This window comes from Symphodus melops (assembly GCF_947650265.1).
Source record: "Symphodus melops genome assembly, chromosome: 23".
NCBI classification, from domain to species: domain Eukaryota; kingdom Metazoa; phylum Chordata; class Actinopteri; order Labriformes; family Labridae; genus Symphodus; species Symphodus melops.
In genome coordinates this window covers 620,279-647,821 of record NC_136713.1, presented here as the reverse complement: position 1 = coordinate 647,821, position 27,543 = coordinate 620,279, and the positions used below count along the sequence as shown (strand labels likewise).

Sequence of the window (27,543 nt, the reverse complement as noted above, 5' to 3'; positions counted from 1 at the left end):
GCACGTTTGTGTTCACGAAGACGAGCGGGACGCCAAACGAAATCAAATTAACGTGTTGTGCAATAATGCTCAGAGGAATTGAACACTTCCTTCTTTGTTCTCTATTTAGGAGTTGAATGCTCTGGATTTGATTGGACCAGAGAAGGTAGGCGGGGCTTTGAAGGCCGTTTTGGACGCCCCTGGGTTTGCCAGATATGAGAGCAGTTATCAGGTGAACAGGTGTTGCAGCGATGGAAGCGGGCAGTGGAACTGCTTCAGATAGAAGTGATTGTACCCGAGCTAAAAAGCCTCTGCATGTTTCTAATAAGCTCCAGCAGCAGAAAGCTGCTCAAACTAGGATCAATGTTGGAGATGAAACATGGAGAGAGGTTAGAACGCAGAAAGCTTTACAGACCCATGCAGAGCTGGCTAAACACTGAAGCTACAGCGTCCACCACATGCAGAGCTGGCTAAACACTGAAGCTACAGCGTCCACCACATGCAGAGCTGGCTAAACACTGAAGCTACAGCGTCCACCACATGCAGAGCTGGCTAAACACTGAAGCTACAGCGTCCACCACATGCAGAGCTGGCTAAACACTGAAGCTACAGCGTCCACCACATGCAGAGCTGGCTAAACACTGAAGCTACAGTGTCCACCACATGCTGACCTGTGTGAGAGGAGGGGGCGGAGCCAGCTCTCTGTGATGATTAGAGTTTAGACTGCAGTACTCATTTTAAACACTAGGGGGCGGAGCTACAGACTGCTCCTTTAATTGCTTCTTTGATGTTGATTTGAATTAAAGGGAAGTGAACAACCAGGAGATTCCTCAAAATCTCAAGAAAGAAATACAAACTAAATAAATGGAAGTTGAAAAAGCAAAAAAAATGTTCCTGTTGGGTCAAATGATTGAGTTTTAAAATCTGAATCAACATGCACCCTGTTATTTTGTTGGTTAGAATATTGTTGGTCCTGCATGCATGCAGCATGTGTCTGCAGCACACGACGTGCTCCGACACTCGGGTTTGTTTTGTGTCGAGTCCAGCAGCTGCAGAGATCTGTTTTATATTCCACCCGTCTGAGACAAGGCTCAAAGAAACGTACAGAGGTGCTGTTATCTGATGTATCGCTCTTCTTGCACCTCCCCTCCTGAGGAGAGAAAAAGAAACACTTCAAAATGAGGTCGTCGTACATGCTCCTCTCCCCGCCGTCCGCTCTGTGTTTTTGACTTTGCCGTTAGAGGAGCGACAGATAAAAATCCAGATATCCACCCTGACGTTGAAGATGAATGTGTCCCACAGCCACTCGCTCCTATCAGTCTGCAGCACAGACGGGGACACGAGGGGGGGGGGGGGGCTGTATCTGCTGCCCCCTCCTCTCTCCTGCCCTCCACACTCGCAGGCAGAATTAAAGTTGAGAAGGTTTGGGGCGAGGATAAAAGACGAGCGTGATTGACAGAGACGGGGCAGAACGCTGATTTATTTTCGCAGGAGAAGGACGCCTCAAGCGCTCTTATGGATTTCAGAACAGTCAGGAGGAAAGGGGGGGGGGGGGGGGCATCAGGCTGTCTGACCCACCTTGCCAAAAGGCCTAAATATAGCCGTCTATATATCAATATCGTCGCATGGCAGAAAGCCGTGCTGGAAAAATGATTTTAGCTCTCTGCAGGAAACCATTACGCTGAAATGGGTCAGAGGAGAGACGGCCCCCCCGCAGCAGCTGCTTTTTCTACTCTACAAACGTATAAAAGGCCTCGTGCACAGTTGTAGACTCCGTGCACGTGCACACGTTCTCTCGACTCGACGAGAGCCGGTCTCTCACGGCGTCTGAAAGCAGAAGAATCACCAGAGAGAGCTGACGTTTCCAAACAGACGGTTCCTCGCAGCGTGCTTGTGTACAAAGCTAACTGAAGGGGAAGCTCAGCTCATTGGCTCTACTCTAAGCTCCTCCCCTCCTATCTCTCCGGCTGAGCCCCAGACAGCCTGACCTACACTCGAAATGAACCGACGCCACGATGAAACGATCCCTGCAGCGGTATGACTTCAATGAAACGAGACGCTCCGAACATCTGACGCTCTTGAAAATAAAACGGAGCCTCATTAAAAGTGAAATCAAAAGAGGAGAAGAAGAGAAATGAGAAATCAATGAGCAGGCTTTGGATTCGTTTTACGCTTTCCTTTATTTGATTTAGAAAATCCCGTGCAGGGCAGAGACAGTGTAGAAACTTGTGTTTTTTGTCCTGGCGAATCCGAAGAGGAACAGGAAATAGAAGAACTCTCAGTGATGAGCAGGCTCCTGCAGCAGACCCCCCCCCCCCCCTAAAGAAAGCATGCATGATGGGCAGACTGTGGGGGGGTGAAGAGAGCCTCTTTACTGGATTACAGCGAGCAGAGGAGCCTCCTTTAACACAAAGTACTGACAAGGACAGAGAGCAGCAGGCGGATCTCTTTAACTAAAGAGGCAGACGTTACAGCCCGTTTAACGTCCCCGCCATCTAAAGAAAGCGGGAGACGGCAGAGACGACGATTCCAGGAGCTTCGGGATCATTCGACTCGCTCAGTCAAACTGCGGGAGTCCGAAGAGCTGCGGCTGGAACTCCTCCATGCTCCGCAGCGTCAACGTGGCCTCCCGGGTCAGGCTCCGCTCCATGTTGTCGTCGGGGATCATCACCACCTGCATCCCCGCCGCCAGCGCCGCCTTCACGCCGTTGGGAGCGTCCTCGAACACCAAACACTGAGCAGAGGACAGAGGACAGAGGAGAGGAAACACTGAGTGATATTATCCTTTAAGCCTGTTAGCTGCCGAGGCTTTCGCTGAGCTGTTTTCAGTCTGATGAGTTCGACACCACGAGGATCCATTTCATCTCCATGTTATCAGATTTATCTTCTTCTAACGCCCCGCTTTCCTTCTTCGTCCAGGACAGAACGACTCTTAAATCTTTATTTTCTTTCTCTGGGTTCTTGTTGCTCTCCCTCCAGACACAAATCTTCACTCTCGTTTTAGCTATCACTTCAGCAAGTCGTGCAAACGTAACCCTAGAGGCGTCTCTGCAAACGTATGCTAGCTGCGCTAACGCTAGCTGCAGCTCAGCTCCCAGCCTCCTCATCTCAAACGCCTTCACGACTCTCAAGTCATGCCTTGCTCATCTGACTCGGGTCACAGACGCTCCAACACAGCGAGGGATCAGCGACCTGAACAGCCGGAGTGACATCATCGTGAACGCTCGTCACGCGATGGAAGCGCGGAGGCTAACTGGGAACGCTTCTGCCTGCACGTGTTGGACGAACAGCTGCGGCGAATTAACACGTCTGAACCTTCGGCGGCAGGTTAATCGTTTTTCAGTATCTAATAATCAGAGAGAGAGGAAGAGGAGGATGCCGACTAATCAGCACACATGAATATTTACTGGTGCAGACTGAAGCGTGTGGGAGTCAAATGAATGACAGATAACCTGAATGTGCGAGGATGAAAGTCCACCTTATCTCTCTGATCTCTACAAATCTGTCCGTTTCCTGCCGAGGCGTGAATCCGTGTTTCCACCGGAGTAAAATGTTGTAGAGCTGCTCTTTAGCTTTCACAGGCCGACGTTCAAGACGAACCCTGAGGAGGAGACGAGATCCTTGAGACACGTGCACGTGACGTACGCCAAAACAGTCCTGCAGGAGTTCGTACGCAGGTCGTTTCCAAGGGTCGCCCTGCCCTCTCGGCGCTGCGCGGTCACGGCACTGCTGCAGGTTAATTGCATGTCACGCCATCAAAAAGGATCGTCTCGCAATCGGATTATATGAGAACATGCGTTTGAGGCAGGTTTTCCTGGTGGATGTCGGAGTGTGTTCACGGCGAGGGTCGGATGGACCGGGTGATTGACAGGCGGGTTGGCGTAGCGTTGTACCGGATCGCTCCGACCCTCACCCGTGGTCATGAGCTGGATTCAAGCGGCAGAATGGAGGGGCGCCTGGACTAATGTTTCCTCCATCATCTGCACGTTCTTCTTCATAAATACTATTGATTGGACTCCCTGCACTGAGCAGGAATCCCTCTCTCTAAATGCCTCTTTGCTGATTCGGCTTCTCTGCTTCTCCGGCTCAAAGTGAGTTCACGAGGGAGTAAGACGCCGCTCCGAGTTTGTGCCGGGGAAGCAGCACTTCAGTGAGAGTAAAGCAAACAAGACGTTCAGTGAGTGGAGAGCTGCGCAGAAGACAGAGAGGACGCTTCGAGCACCTTTGTTCATGTCGCCTCTAATACTCAGGTAGAACAAAGAGAGCTCCTCCACTCTCCCCTGAACGTAATTGACTTCTGTGATGTCACTAAGCCTGGAAACTGGAGGATGTGGAACAATGGCGGCAGAAACACTGAGCGTACACAACCAAGGGCCCGGCTTGGTAATTCCCCTGATTGGGAGCAATTAAAACTGCTAATTACCCCGAGAGCCGGAAAAATGACCCTTTAATCTGCCTCCAATGAGCTGCAGTGAGACGGATAAAGAGAGACAAAGATACGGAGCCGCTCACAGAGGATCGATGGCTCGCGTGGAGGAAGACTTCACAACAAAGAAAGAGAGACTCTCATAAAAACAATGAACAGAACCACTCCACGGGTAAGAAAGCATGTACGCCGCCTTCCTCTGTTAGGCCTGCGAAGAAAGCTCGGACACAGCCGACGCTTCATCGTTATTGCATCCTTCTCTCCAAGACGCACAAATCCCTTCACGAGCCGTCCGGATCAGAACAAAGCTCCACACGAGCTCCCTTCATGGCTCATATGTCTGCATCGATCCACGCTGCTCACTTAGCCATTCTGAGCACCTCACACTTTACGTGTCTAGTAATACTCCACCGACAAACCCTGGATGGCAGCAGGTTTGTTTGACTACAGGAAACCATGGCGACTGATACCGAGCAGATCAGGGTGAAGTTAGAGATGATAAACATCGAGCAACAGCTGAAAGAAAAGAAGAAAGAGGAGGAAATGAACGACCATGGAGTCAGTCACAGTGTGATCTTGTAGTTCTCTGTGATCTTGTAGTTCTCTGTGATCTTGTAGTTCTCTGTGATCTTGTAGTTCTTTGTGATCTTGTACTTTTCTGAAATTTTGTAGTTCTTCCTGTGATCTTGTAGTTCTCTGTGATCTTGTAGTTCTGTGATATTGTAGTTCTTCTGTGATATTGTAGTTCTCTGATATTGTAGTTCTTCTGTGATCTTGTAGTTATCTGTGATCTTGTAGTTCTTCCTGTGATCTTGTAGTTCTTCTGTGATCTTGTAGTTATCTGTGATCTTGTGGTTCTTACTGTGATCTTGTAGTTCTTCCTGTGATCTTGTAGTTCTTCTGTGATCTTGTAGTTCTTCTGTGATCTTGTAGTTCTCTGATATTGTAGTTCTTCTGTGATCTTGTAGTTCTCTGTGATCTTGTTTTTCTTCCTGTGATCTTGTAGTTCTTCTGTGATCTTGTAGTTATCTGTGATCTTGTAGTTATCTGTGATCTTGTAGTTCTTCTGTGATCTTGTAGTTATCTGTGATCTTGTAGTTCTTCTGTGATCTTGTAGTTATCTGTGATCTTGTAGTTCTTCTGTGATCTTGTAGTTATCTGTGATCTTGTAGTTATCTGTGATCTTGTAGTTCTTCTGTGATCTTGTAGTTATCTGTGATCTTGTAGTTCTTACTGTGATCTTGTAGTTCTTCTGTGATCTTGTAGTTATCTGTGATCTTGTAGTTCTTCCTGTGATCTTGTAGTTCTGTGATCTTGTAGTTCTTCCTGTGATCTTGTAGTTCTTCCTGTGATCTTGTAGTTCTTCTGTGATCTTGTAGTTCTGTGATCTTGTAGTTCTTCCTGTGATCTTGTAGTTCTTCCTGTGATCTTGTAGTTCTTCTGTGATCTTGTAGTTCTCTGTGATCTTGTAGTTCTTCCTGTGATCTTGTAGTTCTCCTGTGATCTTGTAGTTCTCTGTGATCTTGTAGTTCTCTGTGATCTTGTAGTTCTCTGTGATCTTGTAGTTCTTCCTGTGATCTTGTAGTTCTCTGTGATCTTGTAGTTCTCTGTGATCTTGTAGTTCTCTGTGATCTTGTAGTTCTTCTGTGATCTTGTAGTTCTCTGTGATTTTGTAGTTCTTCCTGTGATCTTGTAAGTCTGTGACTTACAAACGATCGTTTCAGGAAGACTGAAAGTTAAAAATCTGAGCTGCAGATTTGATTGAACCAGGTTTTTGTCAGATTCCTCTGTACCTACTTTACAGACACGTGACCCAGCTGTTGCGTAAAAAGGTTGAGCTGGTAAAAAAAAAATACGACCTCTTTTTTTGCACATGTGACGATAGCGACAATCACAGCAGCCTTAGCGCCCAGAGCGAGTGCTGCAGACACTTCCTGTCACAGCGAGCCGAGGCGTTCTGCTCGTTAAACACTCGTGAAAATGTAACAAGGCAAATCCATCTCTTCAACTTTTTAGAGAGAAAAACTGATTATCAGCTTGTTTTCAAATGCCAACATAGATCCTCGTAACGCAGATTCATAGAGCATCAGTGACTCGTGATGTGGACAGGAGGTCTGAGGGCTGCGACATACAAAGCTGTACAATCCCACAGTTTCTCTCACAGTCACAAAGAGGCAGATTCTTAAGTTCAGATCTGACCGATAGGAAGAAGCAGCCTTGAGCTCTTTCTATTCTTCTTTGACAAAGGAACGCATTATGACACTATGAGCATGTCTTAGTGCCTCAGACATGGGGTAATAATGCTTAGAAAGAAAGTTGCTGCAGACTCTTGTACAGACAGATCTACTGCATGAACACGGTCTCACATTCATTCAGCTCTCAGGGTTGCTTCTTCGCGACGCCAGCTGCTCTCCTGACAGGTTTTCCCTGCGGGTGAAACCGCAAGGAGAGCGAGCATCCCCCCACACACACACACACACACACACACACTCCCCCATCCTCTCTTTAAGATTTACAGCCCGTCCTCCGGCCTGCACAGACACATGCAAGATTCATCAGAGCCGACAGAATCCACCTGAGTCAGCGAGACGTAGGTGTGCACACACACAGGGGCGAGGAGTAAAGCCTTTTAGAGCGGCGAGTTCTGGCGGGATGACAGCATCCGATGGCCATGTGATGTGATTTGGAGACGATCCAGAGCTCGTTTGGCTGCGGACAGCGGTTCGATAAAAAACGCCTCGACATCAGAGCAGCCTGACGGAGGGGCTTCCTGCTTCCTGATCACACGCTCGTCTCTCACATCAGACGCATGCGTTCACCCCGGGGGGGCTGCAGCACGCTGCCGCCCTCTCGACGTTCACTCCATCGCCGTTTGATGCAAAGAGATGAGTCAACAATGACATGAAAGCGCGCAATCACAGCCTCTCCGTTTCTACGGAGAAATCACACTCCAGTCCAGAGCTGCAGGAGAGCGCTGGGCGCAGGATTTAATCACTAATCTGTTCTAATAGGATGCAAAGTGAAGGACGGGGCGCCGCTGGCTGAATGCTACAGTTTCAAAACTATTTATTGATCGCATTAAAGTGAAGTCAGAGACGATGCTGTGGGACTCAAACGTGCTGCAGGAGACAACAGGTCGAAAAAGTTTGAAAGAAATGATCCAGAAATCATTTCACCGGGACGGTCCAGACTGAACACAGACTCACGGCTGCAGGGGCGTGTCCGGAGAAATCTCATTGGCCACCCAAACACTCATTCACTGTGCAGACGTTGCGCTCACCACACACACCCATTGGACAGCTCTCCTCTGCAGCGTGAACATTCAGGAGGTTTTTCCCCCCGTCGTCACTCTTCGCCCGCGGTTGGGCGTGTTTTTCATTTCTCAGCGGGGTTTTGCACTCGCATCCTTGGCTCCCAGCTTCAGCTCCGATGAGGGCTGGGACTCGGTTTCAAGACGAGCCAGCCCCGTTTGAAGCTGCGGCCATGTTTTTTTTTTTTCTGACTAATCGCATCCGATGTTCAACGCTTCAAACATGAAGAAGAAATGGGTCTCCAGACTGCTTCTTAAAGGTCTCGGGCTCAGACTGGACGGGGTTTTGTCTCGGTCTTGACCCCTAAATGTCTCAGGGATGTCCTGGTCTCGTGACGACACACTCTCAGCATATTTAATGCAGATGAAAAGAAGGCAGCCTTTTAAGTGTTGGAGCAACACGATGGACGAGCAGACAGCTGACAGGTCCAGGTCTTTTGTGGAGCAGACACTAAAGACGGGAGTTGTTGCTGAAATCGTCCTCACGATGCATCACCTTTGTGCGTCGCGGCGTGGGAAAGAACGGCGTGTTCGCTCGTTTGTTCCCAGCAGAGGCGTGAAAAGAAGCGGGCGGTTATTTACAGCCTGGACGAGAGACGAGAGACTTTAACAAGCTGACGCACCGACGTGTGTGTCACACACACTCCACATCTGTGTGTGTGTGTGTGTGTGTCTCATACATGCGTCCTGGGAGCGGTGCGGAGTGAATAAGCGACAGTGACAGATTGCCGAGCACATCGTCTAAATGATGGTGGCGCCCCGAGCAGCTCCAGCGCGGGATGTGCAACAAGGCGAGAGCAGAGGCTGAGCAAACGCACTCGTCAGGTTCGAGTCCGACTCCCGAGTCCCCCACGGAGCGGCTCCATCAGAAAACACGACGCACCGTTAAATCCACGTTCCAGGAGAAGACGCTCCAAGACGTCCTGGACCGGGTTTCGTCCTCGCTGATGTCACTCTGTCACCAGCAGAGGGCGCCGTATGGATGACAACAAACATCTTCACTCTGCAGAGCGTGGAGGCGTGACGCACCAACACGCTCATCTTTACAAATCTTTTCCTCGAGAGCTGGACAACTGAGGGATCAGTGACATAAATGTGCATCTATAAATATATGTGGACAAATCAAACACAGAACACAGATCGGTATCAACATGAAAAAGTCAAGGCGAGCTAAATCAGCAGCTCCTGCATGCTTCAATGACTGGTTGGCAGTCTGGTTTGTGGAGAGTGATGCTCTCTCTCTCTCTCTCTCTCTCTCTCTCTGCATGGATCCTCTCAAGAACAACGGGAGCCTGTCAGGGACAAAAACAACAACCTACAGCCGCACGTGCACCCGTGCAGTATTTCCAACCAGGTGACCCTTCAGCATGCTGATCTGCTCCCTCTTCTTCTTCATCGTTTCACGTGCTTCATGTCGAGGCTCTCCCTGCTCTGCACACTTTGTTGTGTTTCCTGTTCCAAACTGGAAAACCCGGGGCGAGCTCATGTTCTGCTATTAAAAGGACTAAATATGTATTTATTCTCCTCTCTTTATTTCTGCCTCGACGTGCCGTCGAATAAAAGAAAAGGCAGCCACGCTTCAGTCCGTCCTGCAGCTCTTTTCCGGCTTCCCTTCACTGTGGGCGGATTATTAAAGTCATTATATTCAAATGTGACCACTTCAGGCTCCTTTGTAAAGGACGCACTTTGAGACCTCCGGTGAAGTTCAACAGGAGAGAGGACAAACTATGCCAGACACCTGCTGCACCTGAACCTGTGAGCCCCCGCCTCCTTTCCCCCCTCACCACTGCTCCACGGTGAGACAACGTGAGAGGGAGTGCTCAAAGACCAGCTCGTGGACGTCCTGAAGACTTCAACAACTGGTCGAAAAGCGGCGTGTGGAAAATCTCAGCGCCACCCAACCCCCCCCCCCCCCCCCCCCCCCCCCCCCCCCTGCAGCATCCCGAGGAGCGTGCTGATAAAGGAGGCGGAGGCTTTCAGCGAGTCACTCCAGATAAGAGACGTGCAGAGCGCCGGCTAAGTGTTTACAAACCCTCCGCCTGACCCGGACCCGGTCTGTTTAGACCCAAACGCTGAGGGAGAGCAAACAGGAAGTGACCCTCTGAGTCCGAGTTGCTTTGAAACCTTTCACCGCTGTTTTTGGAAAACTTTTGCATCCATTTTGAAACGCGCCAGACGACCCCGAGGCCGGCCGTGAACATACGTCAGGTCAGATACTGAGAGCTGACTCGGTCTGATGTGAAGACTTGTAAAAAGCTCTCAGGGATGAAAGGCGATGAAAACCCGAAAAGGGCGGGGCCGGCTCTCGATCCTAGAGTTGCCTTGTTGTTGCAGTATGATGATCTGAACATCTGAAGCTCCTGTGAACCAAAAGGGGATTCACAGACTGTACCCGCTCGCTCTCTCTCTCTCTCTCTCTCTCTCTCTTCCCTCACTGCTCCTCTCTGAAGAAAAAAAAAAAGCTGCTCTGACAGATATAAATACGACCTCTCATGATGCTTCCTGATCATGTGACAGATGTGCGTCAAACACTCTCCAAAGACTTGTGGAGGACGGCTTGAGTTTGCCCTGGAGGGACGAGCGTCTCAAACTGAAGACCAGAAGGACGTCATGATCAGCGGCGGACGAGTCATAAATCTACGCCAACGCTAAAGAGCGGCGAAGAAACAAGTTAGCATTTTAAAAAGAAGGCCCTGACCCTCTTCGTGGTGTCCGCTCTGTCAGAGTCCTCATGGGACACAAAGGCCTGCTCATGTCCTAATTGTACCTGATTTGAATACATGGATTATATAAGGCTTCCCCAGGTGTAATGCCTCGTATGATTAACGACTCAGGAAGAAGCGCTCGCCTCTGCCCTCCCGCCTCCACATCATGAACTCGCTCACTTTCATGTTCCATTAATCTTCTTCAGGCCCGCCGAGCGCACCTTCGCTAAAAATCTCCCGTCTCATCAGCGGCGTTGCTTCGGACTGCTGAAAAATGTCTGAGGAGAGGAGAGCGGTGCGTTCTCTTTCGCTCTGGGTCAGCTCAGGCGGCGGCGCAGACACCACATTACTCACCTGCGAGGGCCCGGTCGAGCTGCGCTCTGCTCGCCGCGCTCTGCCTCCGGCTCTCTCAGCGTCGCATTCAATCACGTCAGGTGACGCGTTTGCTCTGCTGCAGGAGCCATTTTCATAAAGTCCCTCTGAATCAGACAGTTTCCTGACGCGTCTCAAAAACCCGCCGGGTTCTCGTCTTTGCACGATCAAAGTCCGATCCAGGAGGGGGTCGGGACCCGCTGGCCCCCCCCCCAAAAGAAAATGGTGTGTTTCATCCCCTGTCGTGTGTCACGGTGGATCACAAACACAACCTCGATGCGATGTCTTCCATCGCGTCAGGGTCGTCCACCAATGAGAGGAGAGAGAGCGCTCTGGAACCAGCTTTTCCAAGATGGTGAGCGCCATTGTTGGGCTTCAAAGCGCCTCTTTGGAAGCCGGTGGGTGATGTCACTGAGACGACGTCCATGTTTTATACAGTTAATGAAGGCCATACGGTCCCTTTCGACGCTGTCATCTAAAGGGCTGTTTGTTCTGTTTGCATCGCCCTCTCTCTCCTCCCTCCATCTTTGCCTGCTCTCCTTCTCCCCGCCCGCTCGCTCGCCCCCCCCCCTCTATCACGGAGTGGGAGCCGGGGACTGACGCATCATCATTCGTTATTCCACTGAACACTCTGTCGATTCCCCCTCTGAGCCTCAGTTTCATATCTCATCAAGAAAAATGCCAGCCCTAACCCGGCCCGGCTCCAGATTAAAAAATCAGGTGCGGCGTGCCACAGGCGGACCCATTTACTGCAAAGAAGCCTTTTAAGTGAGAGCAGAGGGGTGAGCGAGAACATATCTATCAGACTTCCCTGTTAAATTAGGCTGCAAATATCCAAATGCAGTATGAGGAAGATGCAATCATTGCTCACTTTTGGAGTGATTTCGTTTTGAGTGCACCTCGCTTCTTACATCATCCAGGAGCTGTCTGAGAAACAGAGGGGGTTTGTGGTTAAACTGTGAAATGCGATGCTTATCATTTTTATTAAGGATAGGGATTATTACAGCGGGGAAGGCAGAGCTGCTGGATGATGGAGATCTGATGTTACTTTATGTTTAGAGGGGGAAGAGACCAGTTTGCGACAGATATATCTAAAATATTAAAGTACTAACTCGGGGCTTCTAAAAGATGAGCACAAAGCATCAAACGTCTGTTCAAACATGGTGGGTCCAAAACGGCCAAATTTAATAAAAAAAAGATCCAGCCTTTGTTCCATTTACTTTACTTTTACAGCTTTTTAGGTGAAACCGTGCAAGGAGCGTTCAGCCCAATGGATTTAAAGTGACCTGCGTTCTTTCTCATGTCCAGCAGGTTCAAGTTGTGGAAGGAAAAGTCTGGATGTATAGAAATCTACACAAGTCTTCTTCAGTACAGCATGATGTTTGTTTAGTAAATGATGGAGCCATTCACAGTCAGAAACACCAGACAGAGGTGGAAGAGTTACCTACCAAATAACTAAACAACTTATCATCTCGATAATCCACCAACCAACCAACTAATAAACCAACCAAATACTCAACTGACAAACTTAATAACCAACTTACCATTCAATCCAGCCAAATAACCAACCAAAAACTAACCAACCAAGCAGCCAAATAACCAACCAAGAAGCCAAATAACCAACCAAAAACTAACCAACCAAGCAGCCAAATAACCAACCAAAAACTAACCAACCAAGAAGCCAAATAACCAACCAAGCAGCCAAATAACCAACCAAGCAGCCAAATAACCAACCAAAAACTAACCAATCAAGCAGCCAAATAACCAACCAAAAACTAACCAACCAAGCAGCCAAATAACCAACCAGAAACTAACCAACCAAGCAGCCAAATAACCAACCAAAAACTAACCAACCAAGCAGCTAAATGACCAACCAAAAACTAACCAACCAAGCAGCTAAATAACCAACCAAAAACTAACCAACCAAGCAGCCAAATAACCAACCAAAAACAAACCAACCAAGCAGCTAAATGACCAACCAAAAACTAACCAACCAAGCAGCTAAATAACCAACCAAAAACTAACCAACCAAGCAGCCAAATAACCAACCAAAAACAAACCAACCAAGCAGCCAAATAACCAACCAAAAGCTAACCAACCAAGCAGCCAAATAACCAACCAAAAACAAACCAACCAAGCAGCCAAATAACCAACCAAGCAGCTAAATAACCAACCAAAAACAAACCAACCAAGCAGCCAAATAACCAACCAAGCAGCTAAATAACCAACCAAAAACAAACCAACCAAGCAGCCAAATAACCAACCAAGCAGCTAAATGACCAACCAAATAACCAATCAACAAAGCAGCCAAATAACCAACCAACCAACCAACCAGGTAGCCAACAAATAATCAACAAAATAACCAATTAACCAACCAACCAACCAACCAACCAAGCAGCCAAATAACCAACTAAATAACCAATCAACCAACCAGGCAGTCAACTAAATAATTAACAAAATAACCAACCAACCAAGCAGCTAAATAACCAACCAAGCAGCTAAATAACCAACTTACAGACTAAACAACTGATAAACCAACCAAACAAACAACAAACCAAATAATCAACTAAGTGACTTGACAACCTACTAACCAAACAAATTAACCAACGAACCAAGCAGCCAAATAACCACCAAAAAGAAACCAACCAACAACACAGCCAACAAAATATCTAACCAACTCACCAACCCACCAAAAACAAACCATCCAACCACGACATCAATGAATAAACCAATGAACTACAAAACAGCCAACTAACCCACCAAACTGTCCAACCAAGCAGCCAAATAACCAACCAAAAACTAACCAACCAACCACCCAATCAATGAATAAACCAATGAACTACAAAACAATCTACCAACTAACCCACCAAAAACTAACCAACCAAGCAGCCAAATAACCAAACAAGCAGCCAAATAACCAACCAAAAACTAACCAACCAAGCAGCCAAATAACCAACCAAAAACTAACCAACCAAGCAGCCAAATAACCAACCAAAACTTAACCAACCAAGCAGCCAAATGACCAACCAAAAACAAACCAACCAAGCAGCCAAATAACCAACCAAAAACTAACCAACCAAGCAGCCAAATAACCAACCAAAACTTAACCAACCAAGCAGCCAAATAACCAACCAAAAACTAACCAACCAAGCAGCCAAATAACCAAACAAGCAGCCAAATAACCAACCAAAAACTAACCAACCAAGCAGCCAAATAACCAACCAAAACTTAACCAACCAAGCAGCCAAATAACCAACCAAAACTTAACCAACCAAGCAGCCAAATAACCAACCAAAAACTAACCAACCAAGCAGCCAAATAGCCAACCAAAAACTAACCAACCAAGCAGCCAAATAACCAACCAAAAACTAACCAACCAAGCAGCCAAATAACCAACCAAAACTTAACCAACCAAGCAGCCAAATAACCAACCAAAAACTAACCAACCAAGCAGCCAAATAACCAACCAAGCAGCCAAATAACCAACCAAAAACTAACCAACCAAGCAGCCAAATAACCAACCAAGCAGCCAAATAACCAACCAAAAGCTAACCAACCAGGCAGCCAAATAACCAACCAAAAACTAACCAACCAAGCAGCCAAATAACCAACCAAGCAGCCAAATAACCAACCAAAAGCTAACCAACCAGGCAGCCAAATAACCAACCAGGCAGCCAAATAACCAACCAAGCAGCCAAATAACCAACCAAGCAGCCAAATAACCAACCAGGCAGCCGAATGACCAACCAAAAACTAACCAACCAAGCAGCTAAATAACCAACCAAAAACTAACCAACCAAGCAGCCAAATAACCAACCAAAAACAAACCAACCAAGCAGCCAAATAACCAACCAAAACTTAACCAACCAAGCAGCCAAATAACCAACCAAAAACTAACCAACCAGGCAGCCAAATAACCAACCAAGCAGCCAAATAACCAACCAAAAACTAACCAACCAGGCAGCCAAATAACCAACCAGGCAGCCAAATAACCAACCAAGCAGCCAAATAACCAACCAAGCAGCCAAATAACCAACCAGGCAGCCGAATGACCAACCAAAAACTAACCAACCAAGCAGCTAAATAACCAACCAAAAGCTAACCAACCAAGCAGCCAAATAACCAACCAAAAACTAACCAACCAAGCAGCCAAATAACCAACCAAGCAGCCAAATAACCAACCAAAAGCTAACCAACCAGGCAGCCAAATAACCAACCAGGCAGCCAAATAACCAACCAAGCAGCCAAATAACCAACCAAGCAGCCAAATAACCAACCAGGCAGCCGAATGACCAACCAAAAACTAACCAACCAAGCAGCTAAATAACCAACCAAAAACTAACCAACCAAGCAGCTAAATAACCAACCAAAAGCTAACCAACCAAGCAGCCAAATAACCAACCAAAAACTAACCAACCAAGCAGCCAAATAACCAACCAAGCAGCCAAATAACCAACCAAAAGCTAACCAACCAGGCAGCCAAATAACCAACCAGGCAGCCAAATAACCAACCAAGCAGCCAAATAACCAACCAAGCAGCCAAATAACCAACCAGGCAGCCGAATGACCAACCAAAAACTAACCAACCAAGCAGCTAAATAACCAACCAAAAACTAACCAACCAAGCAGCCAAATAACCAACCAAAAACAAACCAACCAAGCAGCTAAATAACCAACCAAGCAGCCAAATAACCAACCAAGCAGCCAAATAACCAACCAGGCAGCCGAATGACCAACCAAAAACAAACCAACCAAGCAGCCAAATAACCAACCAAATAACCAATCAACCAAGCAGCCAAATAACCAACCAACCAACCAACCAGGTAGCCAACAAATAATCAACAAAATAACCAATTAACCAACCAACCAACCAACAAAGCAGCCAAATAACCAACTAATCAATCAACTTACAGACTAAACAACTGATAAACCAACCAAACAAACAACAAACCAAATAATCAACTAAGTGACTTGACAACCTACTAACCAAACAAATTAACCAACGAACCAAGCAGCCAAATAACCACCAAAAAGAAACCAACCAACAACACAGCCAACAAAATATCTAACCAACTCACCAACCCACCAAAAACAAACCATCCAACCACGCAATCAATGAATAAACCAATGAACTACAAAACAGCCAACTAACCCACCAAAAACTGTCCAACCAAGATAACCTACTGACCAACTACATAACAAAATGGCTTCTCTGGTTTCAGTAGTCTCCCTGTACACATTCCTGACCACACAGCTCTCAAAAAGGAAAGTCCCTTCCTAACTATATATACTCTGCTCATATTGACATCCTCCATAAAGGAAGCCAAGGTGAAGACTCTGGGGGAAATGTTGTTCTTTTTCTCGTAGAGGTCAGTGAGGAAGTTCAAACGCTCTGCAGTGGCAGAAAGCCAGGCAGAGGTGAGATGAGAGTCCAGACACCGAGGCTGCCGGACGCTCAGAGTCTGTTTCTCAATGTTTCAGCCCCCCGACCTGAAGCTGGCAGCGGAAAGCTTTTTAGAAACAGAACACAGTTTGATTCCATTCACATCGTCACGTTTACTCACTGCAGCATGGCTTTTTTTTTCCCATGTTCATCATATTGTCTGTCCCTGCAGCAGTTCTCATGTACAAACAGAAAGTCAGCTGCTCTCTTATTGTCCAATCAATATCCTGTAAACCTTGAGATGAGTGACCTCGGACGTGTTTGCATTAACGCTGAACGCAGCGAGTCGTGCGTGGGCGGCTGTTCATAAAAAAGGACTTATTTGCTTTAGGAAGAATTTGATCTGTTTTTTTTTACAGGGTTCACGTTGCGAGGGCGCGCTGCCAGTTCCTTCTTTGTGCTCGGCGCTCGTGAATGCAGCGGACGTGCGAGGGGAAGGCGATGCTTTGAAAGTGACATGAATAGTCGTCCTTTCGCTTTCACTGCTCGTTGAACAGCAGAAGAACCTCTGAGTGAATCCAAGCTCCGAATGGAAACAAGTGCTGTCCAGGCCTTGTGTTTAAAATCAGTGGGAACACGTCTCCAGCCGCGAAGAGGCGAGCTGCCCAGCCTTTGTGCGTCCGAGTTTGGAAGGTTAACGTCAATGTTGATTAGCACTGAATCTCCTATTCGGCTCCACATGTGGGACACGAATACATCTCGAACAGCTCTGCACGCAACGGCGTGGTCAGAGGCGTGGTCAGAGGAACCCAATCAGAGGCGGGACTTAAGTACAAATCAACTATTCTGGCTCAACAGGCCAATGGGAGGACTTTCAGTTGTGATTAAAAGCTGAAAAAAAAACAAGCACGCCATTATGACATGACCGCACGCCATTATGACATCTGTTCAGACGTGAAAGTCAAAAACACCCAGTTCTGGTTCAGGAGAAATCTGCACAGTCTGCATCAGACCAGTCGTCCCTGTCGTTTTGTTTCCCATGATGCAAAGCGTCAGGTGAAAGATAAAAAAATCTGACGTCTTTGTGTTTGGGCCTTTCTTCCTTTAATGGACGGTGAAGCTGAAGAGACAGGAAGTGTTGGGAGGAGAGAGAGTGGTCGAGGTCGGATTTGAACCTCTGTGCATGGAACAGAACCGCTAGGCTATTTGCGCTCACCAAACTGAGCTCCTTTTGCCAATCCATATTGCTGCGTTGTCACGTTTGAGCATATATGAATCCATCCAAAATCTGTTTACGTGTAAAACTCGTTCACAGAGCTTCAATGATCCGCAGTGAATGTGTCCTCCATGTTTTTTTCCTGTGTGGTCCTCAGAGTGAGAGTGCCTCTATAAAAGTAGGTCAGCCCTCACACTGTCATTCGCCGCCTTTCACAGAGATATTTGGCAGCTATTTTAGAGCGACTCAACTCGGAGAAAGACTTCGAGAGTGTCTGAAAATATCTCTTCAACAGCCCGTGAACCCCCGACAGCTCTCCACTTGTGATCAAAGCCCGCTGCTGGAAATATGAGGGCAGAGAGCGGCTGACATCACGACCTGCTGCATCGCGGCAAAACGGCAGACTCGACGTCTGTGAGCGAGAAGCAATCTGCTGACACACAGGAAGCTGAATACGAGCAGACGTAGAACAGTGTATGACACACAGGCAGGATCTATGTGCTGCAGATCTGAGCGTGAAGCTCAGAGTAACATCCTGAGAATCAACAGGCTTGGATAAGTCCATCCTCTCCGTCTTCTGCCTGCTCAAACAGGCCGTTTGGAGATGTTCCCTTCATGACATCACAAAGGGCAGTAGCCCCTCCCCCAGGTGGGTGACACTCCCACAGCTAGGTGTTTGTTCTGCCCTCTGAGTCTGCCTTCTCACCGTAAACAATAGGACATGGAGCCAGAAAGCAGCGAGTACACCCGAGCCCTTTCAGAGAGGGGGCGTGGCCAGACAGCTCATTTACATATTTAAAGCTACAGACACAGAAACAGCCTGTTCTGAGCAGGGCTGAAATAGAGGGGTTTATAGACATGATTAAATACAGGATCAGAGTGGATTTACAACAACACACTTCACACACATGATGAAGAGGAGCTCTGATGTGTACTTACACTGAATAGGAAGAAAATATATGACCTTTAAAGGAAATATTAATGAAATAGAGCTTAAAAAAAACCTACCGGACATTACCGAGGGAAGCAGAAGTTCACTTTTGTTACCTAGCAACAATGAGCGCTGGTGAGAAGAGCTCTGACACGAAGGTGCGTGGCACTTATTATTGAATTAAACGACTGCAGAGAAACCTCGTGAGAGAGTTTGGACGCCACGAGAAACTGACTACAAAGTTCTCTGTAGAATATCTGCGGCGCGTTTTTTGTGGGCGAAGGATGACAGCTCTTGGGCGGCGACGAGCTGTTACTCCACGTGCAGCAGCAGCAACCTGGAGAATTGAGATTAACGTAAACCCTCTCGGGTTATGTTGGCCTCGAGTTGTGACGGTGTCAAAACACGTCCAAAAATACGCTCGGAGATTTGGAAAACCACAAGCCGGATCCTCAAACTCTCATTTCCTGTTTGCTCGGTGACAAAAGGAAGCAGATAAACCCGTGGGATGAATAAAGGCTGCGAACCTGCAGAGATTACTGTCATGAACATATACTTACAGAGAAGGTGAGAGCGGCGAGGAGATGATTGACAGCTCAGAGATCAGCTGAGAGCTTCCTTCAGTGCATTAGTCACTCCGACGCTCGCAGTGACATTTAGAAGGACAACTAATGCAGATAAGTAACATGCTAACCGACAGATATGTTCAATAACTCGCAGACGTGAAACATCAGTGATAGGTCCCAGTTTGACACGCTGTTCTCGTCTGTACCGACCTTCTCTGGAGGAGCCGGCGGGCGGAATCGTTTGGCGCCGACCAGGAAGGAGTCGGGCTGGGGTTTGCTGTTCTTCACGTCGGGGTCGTCTCCCACGACGACGTGGTCGAACAGGGCGAAGAAATCCTTGTGGTTCTTCGTCTTCAACTCGAACGTCACCCCCGCCGAGCTGGTTGCCACGGCGATGGGGACGTTGTTCTTCTTCAGGTGGTTTATCAGCTTCTCCACACCTGAATGGGCAGAGAAAAAAAAACAAAAAACATTGCCACTTTTTAAAGAAATGTCCGCTCACGTCAGATCTGTGACAGTTTGAAAGAGCGTGGAGGAGAAGTACCAGGATGTAGCAGGATGTAACGCATCAGCAGAACATGTTTCACGCTCGCCATTATAACTCAACGATGATGTGATGTTTCATCTGCAGGAGCTGAATCATCGACCGCGCTTATAAAACACACAGTGATTAGACGTTTTGAAAACCGTCTGCACGATCCATAGGACGATTTGTTTCATGACGTCAGTCTCACATAACCTCAAAAATGCTGTTTCTCTTGATTTGTGTCATAATATTTGTTTCACTCACTGACGTGATCATAAGATCATGATGTGTGCATGTGTATGCACAAACACAGGAAGCAGCCCTCCCACACGCAGCATAAAAAGGACATCAGCCCACACAGGAGCTAATGATAGTTCACTCCTCAGCTGGGAACACATCAGCTGCATTTCACTCATTCTTCGTGTTAAACGGCGTGCTGAATCAGGCGTACCTGGCATCAGTTTGGCAGAGGGAAAGATCCTCTCTTGAATCTGTCTGGTTTCAGCCAGCAGCTCCGCGGCTGTCATGGGAAGCTCCAACGAGTCGCGGATAAATTGGGCGGCGTCCAGGGCTTTTTTCCCCATCACCGACGCCTTCACGTCCCAGGTGTACTGCTTTCCAAAGCGGTCACACACCTCCTGGAAGGACACAGTGTACAGCCGCTCTGTGTCTGCAATGACAATCACAAGAGAGAAAATAATACCTTTTTCATATCCTGTCATTTAGAGCCGAACTAGAAGACTATTTCATCTGTGAATGAAAAGAAGAAACGATATGTGGCTGTGACCTTAAACTTTAACACCCACTCTACTATAATATTTACACATCTCATTGCTCAGGCTAAATCTGCATTCAATGATAGTCCAGGTGGGTCATTTGAATAACTCATGAGCCCAAAAAAATAGTGTTTTAGTATCTAATTGAACATCATTTAAAAGGGCGGTCATTTTTAATTCAATGGTATACAATTGGTCAAAGGTGTTATTTTGGTTTTAAAAATAAGAAGTTGATCAATCTCTTTAATTCGGCCCTTTTTTTAAAAGTAAAAAACATTTCAATCAACACTGAAACCTTAAATCTGCAGTTAAAGACTGAACATGTGGAGGTTTCTCTGATGACGTCAGAAGGGTGAAAGTGGGGTAAAATGAAGGTTTGTAGCACAGATGGATATTTCAAATGTATGCCGAATTCAACATTACATGCTACAGTGTAGAAACAACCACTAAGAAGTGCTCAATTAAAAACGCTATTAAAGAAATGTGCAGAAAATAATTAACTTTAACTATTTCCTACGGAGTTCGGCAAGAATGTCTGTATGGATAACGCTTTAAGCGTAGGTAAATCCTCGTGTTGACTGTTGAGTAAAAACATGAAATACGTGTCCAGACCTAACAATAATCCATCCATGTCGAATAAGACATGGCTCACAGGTGTGTAGCCGGAGCTTGACATGTTTCTTTCACGAGTTTTGGTTCCGTGTCGCGTGTGAGACGTTTAGTGACGCGTGGGACAAATAAAAACTGACACGGAGTTGAAAGTCCTGGTAAAAAACAGCCACTGAAATCATTTGATGTTAAAAACAATAAAGAATATAATCATATTAAGGAAATGTTGTTCGATAAATGTGCCGGAAATGCGCTGTCAGTGAAAAACTTTGGATTTGAAGCTTCAAATTATTTCCGGGATAGTTTTTCGGTCGTCCCCCGCGCAAAGGCTGCTGGGTAAAGAAGTCCAGGACGGGATTCCAAAGTTCAGTTTCAATCAAGTTAATTTTTTATCCGTCAGTTTATGGTTTTCACAACACATTTACAGAGGATTTTTCATCAATAAGTAACTACAAGAAATAACAGAATTTTATACAAATATTAAAGCTAACTTCTTTTTTTTTTAAATCCACTTTTACAATGTTTTTGAACATTTATTTGGGTAATCTGAGAGTCTATAGACCCCGAAAAATATGAAATAATATCACCCAGTCGTTTGTTTGTGGTCTACAGAAGTCTACAGAAGTCCGTTTCACATGTGCTCCCCTTGTGATGTCACAGTGGGATTCTGGTTAAAAACCTGGTATCTCCACTCATCAACTCCACCCCTAGACTAGAGTAGCGTTTCAGAGCAGGTCCGCCTATTTTTATTCTCTCCAGCTGAGGATGTCAACGGGAGAAAACTCAAGGGGGTGAGGCTCATTTAAAGAGACACACACACGAAAACAGAGCGTTCTGAGAGAGCTGCAGGTTCACAAACCTCCTCTGCTGCTCGATTCACGATACGTCATCCTTCCTTCCTATCATCAAACTTCATCTATCGTCAGGAGTGTGCGGTTTGGAGGTTACCAATGTCAAACAAAAAGGTTGAAACTGTCCTCACGTCTGTGGTCTCCGTGATTTTAAAATGGGTGAAGATTTAAAAATCGTGCCTTCGACTCATGGAAATCAGGCCTCTAGCTTTTCTGTAATTACGCAAAAAGAAACAGACGGTGGCTACTCGCACGACAGTTTACTGTCAGAACTGTAAGTGGGAGAGAAGACGCAGACAGAGATGTTGGACAAACACTAAAAAAGCTTCTTATTAAGCGGATAAATGCAGACGAAGACGAGCACTACTGAACTGTTGCATGACCCTGAATCTGACCTTTATGTGCTAAAGAGAAAATCAACAACTTGTCAAAGTGCACACTTACTGCACAATCAACACACAGGTGCTCATCTTCAACCTGCTGAATAACAAATACACGTGAAGATTCAGCGTCATACATCCCCGTCCTCCAGAGTGTGTCACAGAGACGCGCTCCTGCAAATTACTCACAAAAGGCTGCTCACCGCGCTGCTACATTTCTCGGAATAATTGGAAGCTCCATGTTAACAGGGTTCGTCTTGTTAGTGTGGGAGATACGTCGTGTGGGGGGGGGGGGAGAGAGAACCCTGTAACCTGAATGTTTTAATGAGCCTGTGGATTTCAGACCTAATTGGGGAGTGAAACGCAGGCTTTAAGTCCAGGCGGCTTGTGTCAAATTGTGGAGTTTAGAGTGTCGGACACACGGAGAGCGCCGAGAGGGAGCGGGAACCTTCAGTTGTTTCTACGAGGAAAAACACAATGTCATGATGAAATGTGTGCACTTCCCTTGTTGCGTGGGAGTTTAACAACCCTGACAAGAGAGAAAAAATATTATTATATCGCTCCGGCGGTACCATGAAGGCAAAGGAAACAGCAGCAGCAGCAAAGAGTATAAACCCGTTGATGCTTCCAATCCCGCAAATCAGCGCAGCAACAAAAAGAGATGACAGTCTGGAAGAAGTAGCAGGAGATTGCTATGAAGCTAGCCCGGAGCGACACTTTGCTGTCTGACTCAAACGACGTGTCTGTAGATATAAATAGTGGAGTGGTGGAAATCACAGGCAGAAACACTGTTAGTTAGTTTTCACTTCTCCCTCTGGAGTGGGACTGCTGCTGCACACACACACACACACACACACACACACACACACGCTCCGTTTCACAGCTGTACACGGCTGCGATGCTGCCTAATTATCACGCTGAGATCCATAAATAAACCTTCATCTGGTTGCTCATTACCCGTCAGTGTGGTCCAGCTTTGATGTGATGGATAGATCACAGTTTACTCCATCAAGGAGTTTGATTGCTTTACCTCATTCCTACCTCACATAGCCTAAATAACCCTTTCTCTCCCGCTCCGTATTCTGCACATGACCTCAGAGGCACGGAGGAAAATGATTGGCAGGGTGCTTGTTAGAGGGGAAACCTTGTATTTCTAAACCTGGGCTCTACTTTTTACATATGCTGGGGTGAGATAAGGATGAGATCTGCTGCTCTGCACAGCTGCCAGGCTCCATTGATAAAAACAGCCACTTTTCCTCCCACCAACACCGGGCTGCTGTTTGTCTGCTAGCCTCATTTAATGACTGTGTTTGGGACTTTGGAGTTTGCACATCATGCTTAGTTTGTACCCAACACAGTATCTGTGTGACAAACAATGATAATTGAGGCAGCAGCTCGAAAGTTGTGGTTGCTGCAGCTGTTTGTGCCTCGTCCTCTTTCACAAAGCGTGTCGTTCCTTCCTGTAATGTTGAAGCACACTCGCTGGAAACATCTTGATATTGTGCGGATGAGCTGCACCTTTTTTTCATTCCTGCCTGTTTTTAAGATCTCGGTGTGAGGCGGCTACGATGGAGGACGAGGAGGGAACAAGGATTAGTCTGCTCAGATGTTAAAATGTTAACAAGCACTCGTTAATTAAAGTCATGATAACGCATGATGATAACACATGGGATGAGGATCAGCACCTCTAAATCTGAGGCCATGGTTCTCGACCGGAAAAAGGTGGTTTGCCCTCTCCGGGTCGGTGGGGAGTCCTTGCCCCAGGTGGAGGAGTTTAAGTATCTCGGGGTCTTGTTCACGAGTCGGGGGGAAGATGGAGCGTGAGATCGACAGACGGATCGGTGCGGCGTCTGCAGTCATGCGGTCGCTGTATCGGTCCATCATGGTAAAGAAGGAGCTAAGCCGAAAGGCGAAGCTCTCGATTTACCGGTCGATCTTCGTTCCTACCCTCACCTATGGTCATGAGCTTTGGGTCAGGACCGAAAGAACGAGATCTCGGATACAAGCGGCCGAAATGGGCTTCCTCCGTAGGGTGGCTGGGCGCACCCTTAGAGATAGGGTGAGGAGCTCGGTCACCAGGGAGGAGCTCGGAGTAGATCCGCTACTCCTTCACATCGAGAGGAGTCAGCTGAGGTGATTCGGGCATCTGGTCCGGATGCCCCCTGGACGCCTCCCTAGGGAGGTGTTCCGGGCATGTCCCTCCGGGAGGAGGCCTCAAGGTCGACCCAGGACACGCTGGAGAGACTATGTCTCTCGGCTGGCCTGGGAACACCTCGGGGTCCCACCGGAAGAGCTGGAGGAGGTGTCTGGGGTGAGGGAAGTCTGGGTGTCTCTGCTTAGACTGCTGCCCCCGTGACCCCGCCCCGGATAAGCGGCAGAAAATGGATGGATGGATGGATGATAACACACTTCCTGGTTGAAATCAGTCTCGGTCTCAGACCGGTCAGCTATTACAGAGATGAGAAGGAAAACGCTCCCGGTGTTACTGTCGGAGTGTGACACGCCCCCGGCACGCAGGAAGCAGATTTATCAGTGATTACTACAGATTTAGAAATGACAACAGAACATATAAAAAGACTTTTTCGCACTTGTTCGTGCCTCGACTTGACCCTCTGGACTCAGAGCGACACGAAGACAAACTCGGCGATTTCTAAAAGTTGCATCCCGCACGACCTGAAGATCAAGAGGAGAAGTTCAGGTAGCACGAGGATTAAAGGTGTGAACGCAGCCTGCATAATGGACGAGGAGCTGTGTTTGCGTGTTCTTTTTCAATGTGAGGAACTCGAATGCAGAGGTGAACTTGCAGATTTGAAGTTGGGGTATCAACACACACACACACACACACACACACACACACACACACAAAGAAGACAAAAGTCATGTTGTAGGGAGGTTAAGTGAAGCATCAGCTGGGATATATTTTCTCCTTTTAAGTGCTCAGCGGTGGAACAACAAACCTGTCAGGGCTCAGCTTCAAAGCGGCCGCAGTAAACACGCGGGGCCTTTATGCATACGCCACATCTCCAAATGGATCTGTGCAGCCCGACCTGAGGCGGCTGCTCGCTGCGTCTCCTCAGGGTGCGTTTGAGGAGCTCTCCAACTGAATGTCAATACCATCAAGTTCACAGGAGAGGAGCTGCAGACGAAGATACTGAGACTTCTATGATTATATTCAGCTGTGGAATCTGAGCAGTTGGGTCTCAGTCTCCATAGAGCTCTATGTTAAAATGTCCAACTTTACAGCTGCAGTTCCTCCAGTGTCCACTAGAGTCTGTCTCCTGCAGTGAGTCAGTCTCCATAGAGCTCTATGTTAAAATGTCCAACTTTACAGCTGCAGTTCCTCCAGTGTCCACTAGAGTCTGTCTCCTGCAGTGAGTCAGTCTCCATAGAGCTCTATGTTAAAATGTCCAACTTTACAGCTGCAGTTCCCCCAGTGTCCACGAGAGTCTGTCTCCTGCAGTGAGTCAGTCTCCATAGAGCTCTATGTTAAAATGTCCAACTTTACAGCTGCAGTCCCTCCAGTGTCCACTAGAGTCTGTCTCCTGCAGTGAGTCAGTCTCCATAGAGCTCTACGTTAAAATGTCCAACTTTACAGCTGCAGTTCCCCCAGTGTCCACGAGAGTCTGTCTCCTACAGTGAGTCAGTCTCCATAGAGCTCTATGTTAAAATGTTCAGCTGCAGTTCCTCCAGTGTCCACTAGAGTCTGTCTCCTGCAATGAGTCAGTCTCCATAGAGCTCTATGTTAAAATGTTCAGCTGCAGTTCCTCCAGTGTCCACGAGAGTCTGTCTCCTACAGTGAGTCAGTCTCCATAGAGCTCTATGTTAAAATGTCCATCTTTACAGCTCCAGTGCTTTGGTTCACAGTTGAACTTTTCTTCAACACTCAAAATTACAGACGTCAGAATCCCTCCTGAACACGCTGAAAGTAATCCTGACGGACGTGAGAGAGGTCACGACCTCGAGTGTTCTCCAAACACGGCCATGATCAGAATTCGATTCCTCTTTAAGGGTAGTCTGATGTCTTCTTTCAGACACTCGTGACCTTGTGTTTTTAATCAGATTTTTCCTCTCTTCGGCGTGTGGCAGAAGTGCGAGCGATTAGATTGGCGAGGCAGCAACAGCAGCACAAACCTTGAAGCAGGAATGGAGGAATAAAGCCGCTCTAATGGCACTAACACGGAGCACACAGCTTTATTTATAGCTGACTGGCTGCAATCAGCAGCCTCCTCGCGGCCCGCGCAGCCTCTTACCTGAGCTGCAGGCTGTTAGACGGCTCATCAACATGACTGACAGCTGCTGAGGCTGGAAGCCGACCAGCTGAGGGGGAGGAGGGCGGGACAAACAACACGCCGCTGCCGTTAACAGCTTCACTGAGGGTTTGTGTGTCGTTCATAAATCCCAGCGGAGACAGTGTCACAGATCGACAAGAAGCAGACGTGTTTAATTAAACAGTAATTGTGATGTGGGTTTTAAACGGGGTCCTATTTTCTTACGTAAAGGTTTTGAGAGTCCTGCTGCAGCCTGCAGCTGTGAAACAGGAAGTCATGACCGCGACACAGTTCAGAAACTGAGCCGGAAGATTCCCATCCAGACGTGGTGACAAAAGCTTATGCTACATGCTACGAGCGCCAATAAGGAAGCTAACAAGCTAGCAATTTGTAGTTTCAGAATGTGTCGAATTTCTACCAAAAACAATGATGTAAGGCTCATTAAAAAGCGTCAGTCATCAGCACAGCGCCATTTAAGAAGTCTGATCCATTAAAAGTCATTCTTTCTTGTTGTTGCTCATGGAGTCTGGTAGCATTGCACGTTGCAGCCTCCTGCTGGCTGCAGAAATCCACCAAATAACTTCAGATCCCAAAATGACAAACCCAGGTTATAAAAGCGTCACTTAAATACAGTCGGAGCTCCATGTCCGAGCTCGGACAAAAGAAAGTGTCTGGCTTTAATGCAGCATGTTGAACATATTTATGCTGCAGAAGGAATAAATCCGAAAAGGTCTCAGAGATCAAACCTTGATCACAGACGAGTAAAAGAGAGAGAGAGGGCGATCGAATTCAGCCCACGCTGCAGGCTCTAACTTCTTCCACTCAGGTCTTTTTTACAAAAACATCCAGAACACATCTTTCACCTGCGAGCTCGGTGGCTGCATCCCTCTGAAAATACATTCATGCTTCGATTTTTGCCTCGGGGTGAAAAATCTCGTCGGCTTCGCCTGATCTCAGATTCTGTGTGAACTCCACAAACACGCAGACGCCGGAGGTTCTTCTTCTGTCCCCATTTGAAGGCACCTGATGGAGTTCTTCATGACCTCTAAACCTTTGACAGAAGCAGAAACATCTGATGCATTTTCAGCTTTTAATGGAGATATGTAAACACTTCAGATGAGTTCTTTAAATGGCCCTTGATGCTCCGTGTCTGCACATTGAGTCCTGATGTTTGCTGATATCTCACGCTGTACAAACACTCAAATACAGTGTGCAGCCACATTTGCAGCATCGGGAGTCCTGCAA

At 47.2% G+C, this 27,543-nt stretch overlaps 1 protein-coding gene across 1 annotated transcript; it reads right to left on the bottom strand.

The window, feature by feature from the left end:
* Positions 1 to 2,140: 2,140 nt before the first annotated feature.
* On the bottom strand, positions 2,141 to 20,911 carry pudp (pseudouridine 5'-phosphatase). The gene is made up of 4 exons (XM_079336121.1): positions 20,803 to 20,911; positions 19,866 to 20,084; positions 19,099 to 19,328; positions 2,141 to 2,713 (listed from the first exon to the last, which is right to left on the bottom strand). The coding sequence occupies exons 1-4, from the start codon at positions 20,864 to 20,866 to the stop codon at positions 2,537 to 2,539; spliced, it is 690 nt and encodes a 229-aa protein (XP_079192247.1). The 5' UTR covers positions 20,867 to 20,911; the 3' UTR covers positions 2,141 to 2,536.
* Positions 20,912 to 27,543: the final 6,632 nt, after the last annotated feature.

What these genes read in the sequence shown, in the direction of transcription:
- pudp (XM_079336121.1), bottom strand. Translation starts at nt 20,866, where the DNA reads ATGTCAAGCTCCGGCTACACACCTGTGAGCCATGTCTTATTCGACATG. An exon ending in CTCTGCCAAACTGATGCCAG is followed by an intron (nt 19,329 to 19,865) that starts GTACGCCTGATT and finishes CTGCCCATTCAG; the next exon opens with GTGTGGAGAAGCTGATAAAC. An exon ending in CGCCGGCTCCTCCAGAGAAG is followed by an intron (nt 2,714 to 19,098) that starts GTCGGTACAGAC and finishes TCCTCTGCTCAG; the next exon opens with TGTTTGGTGTTCGAGGACGC.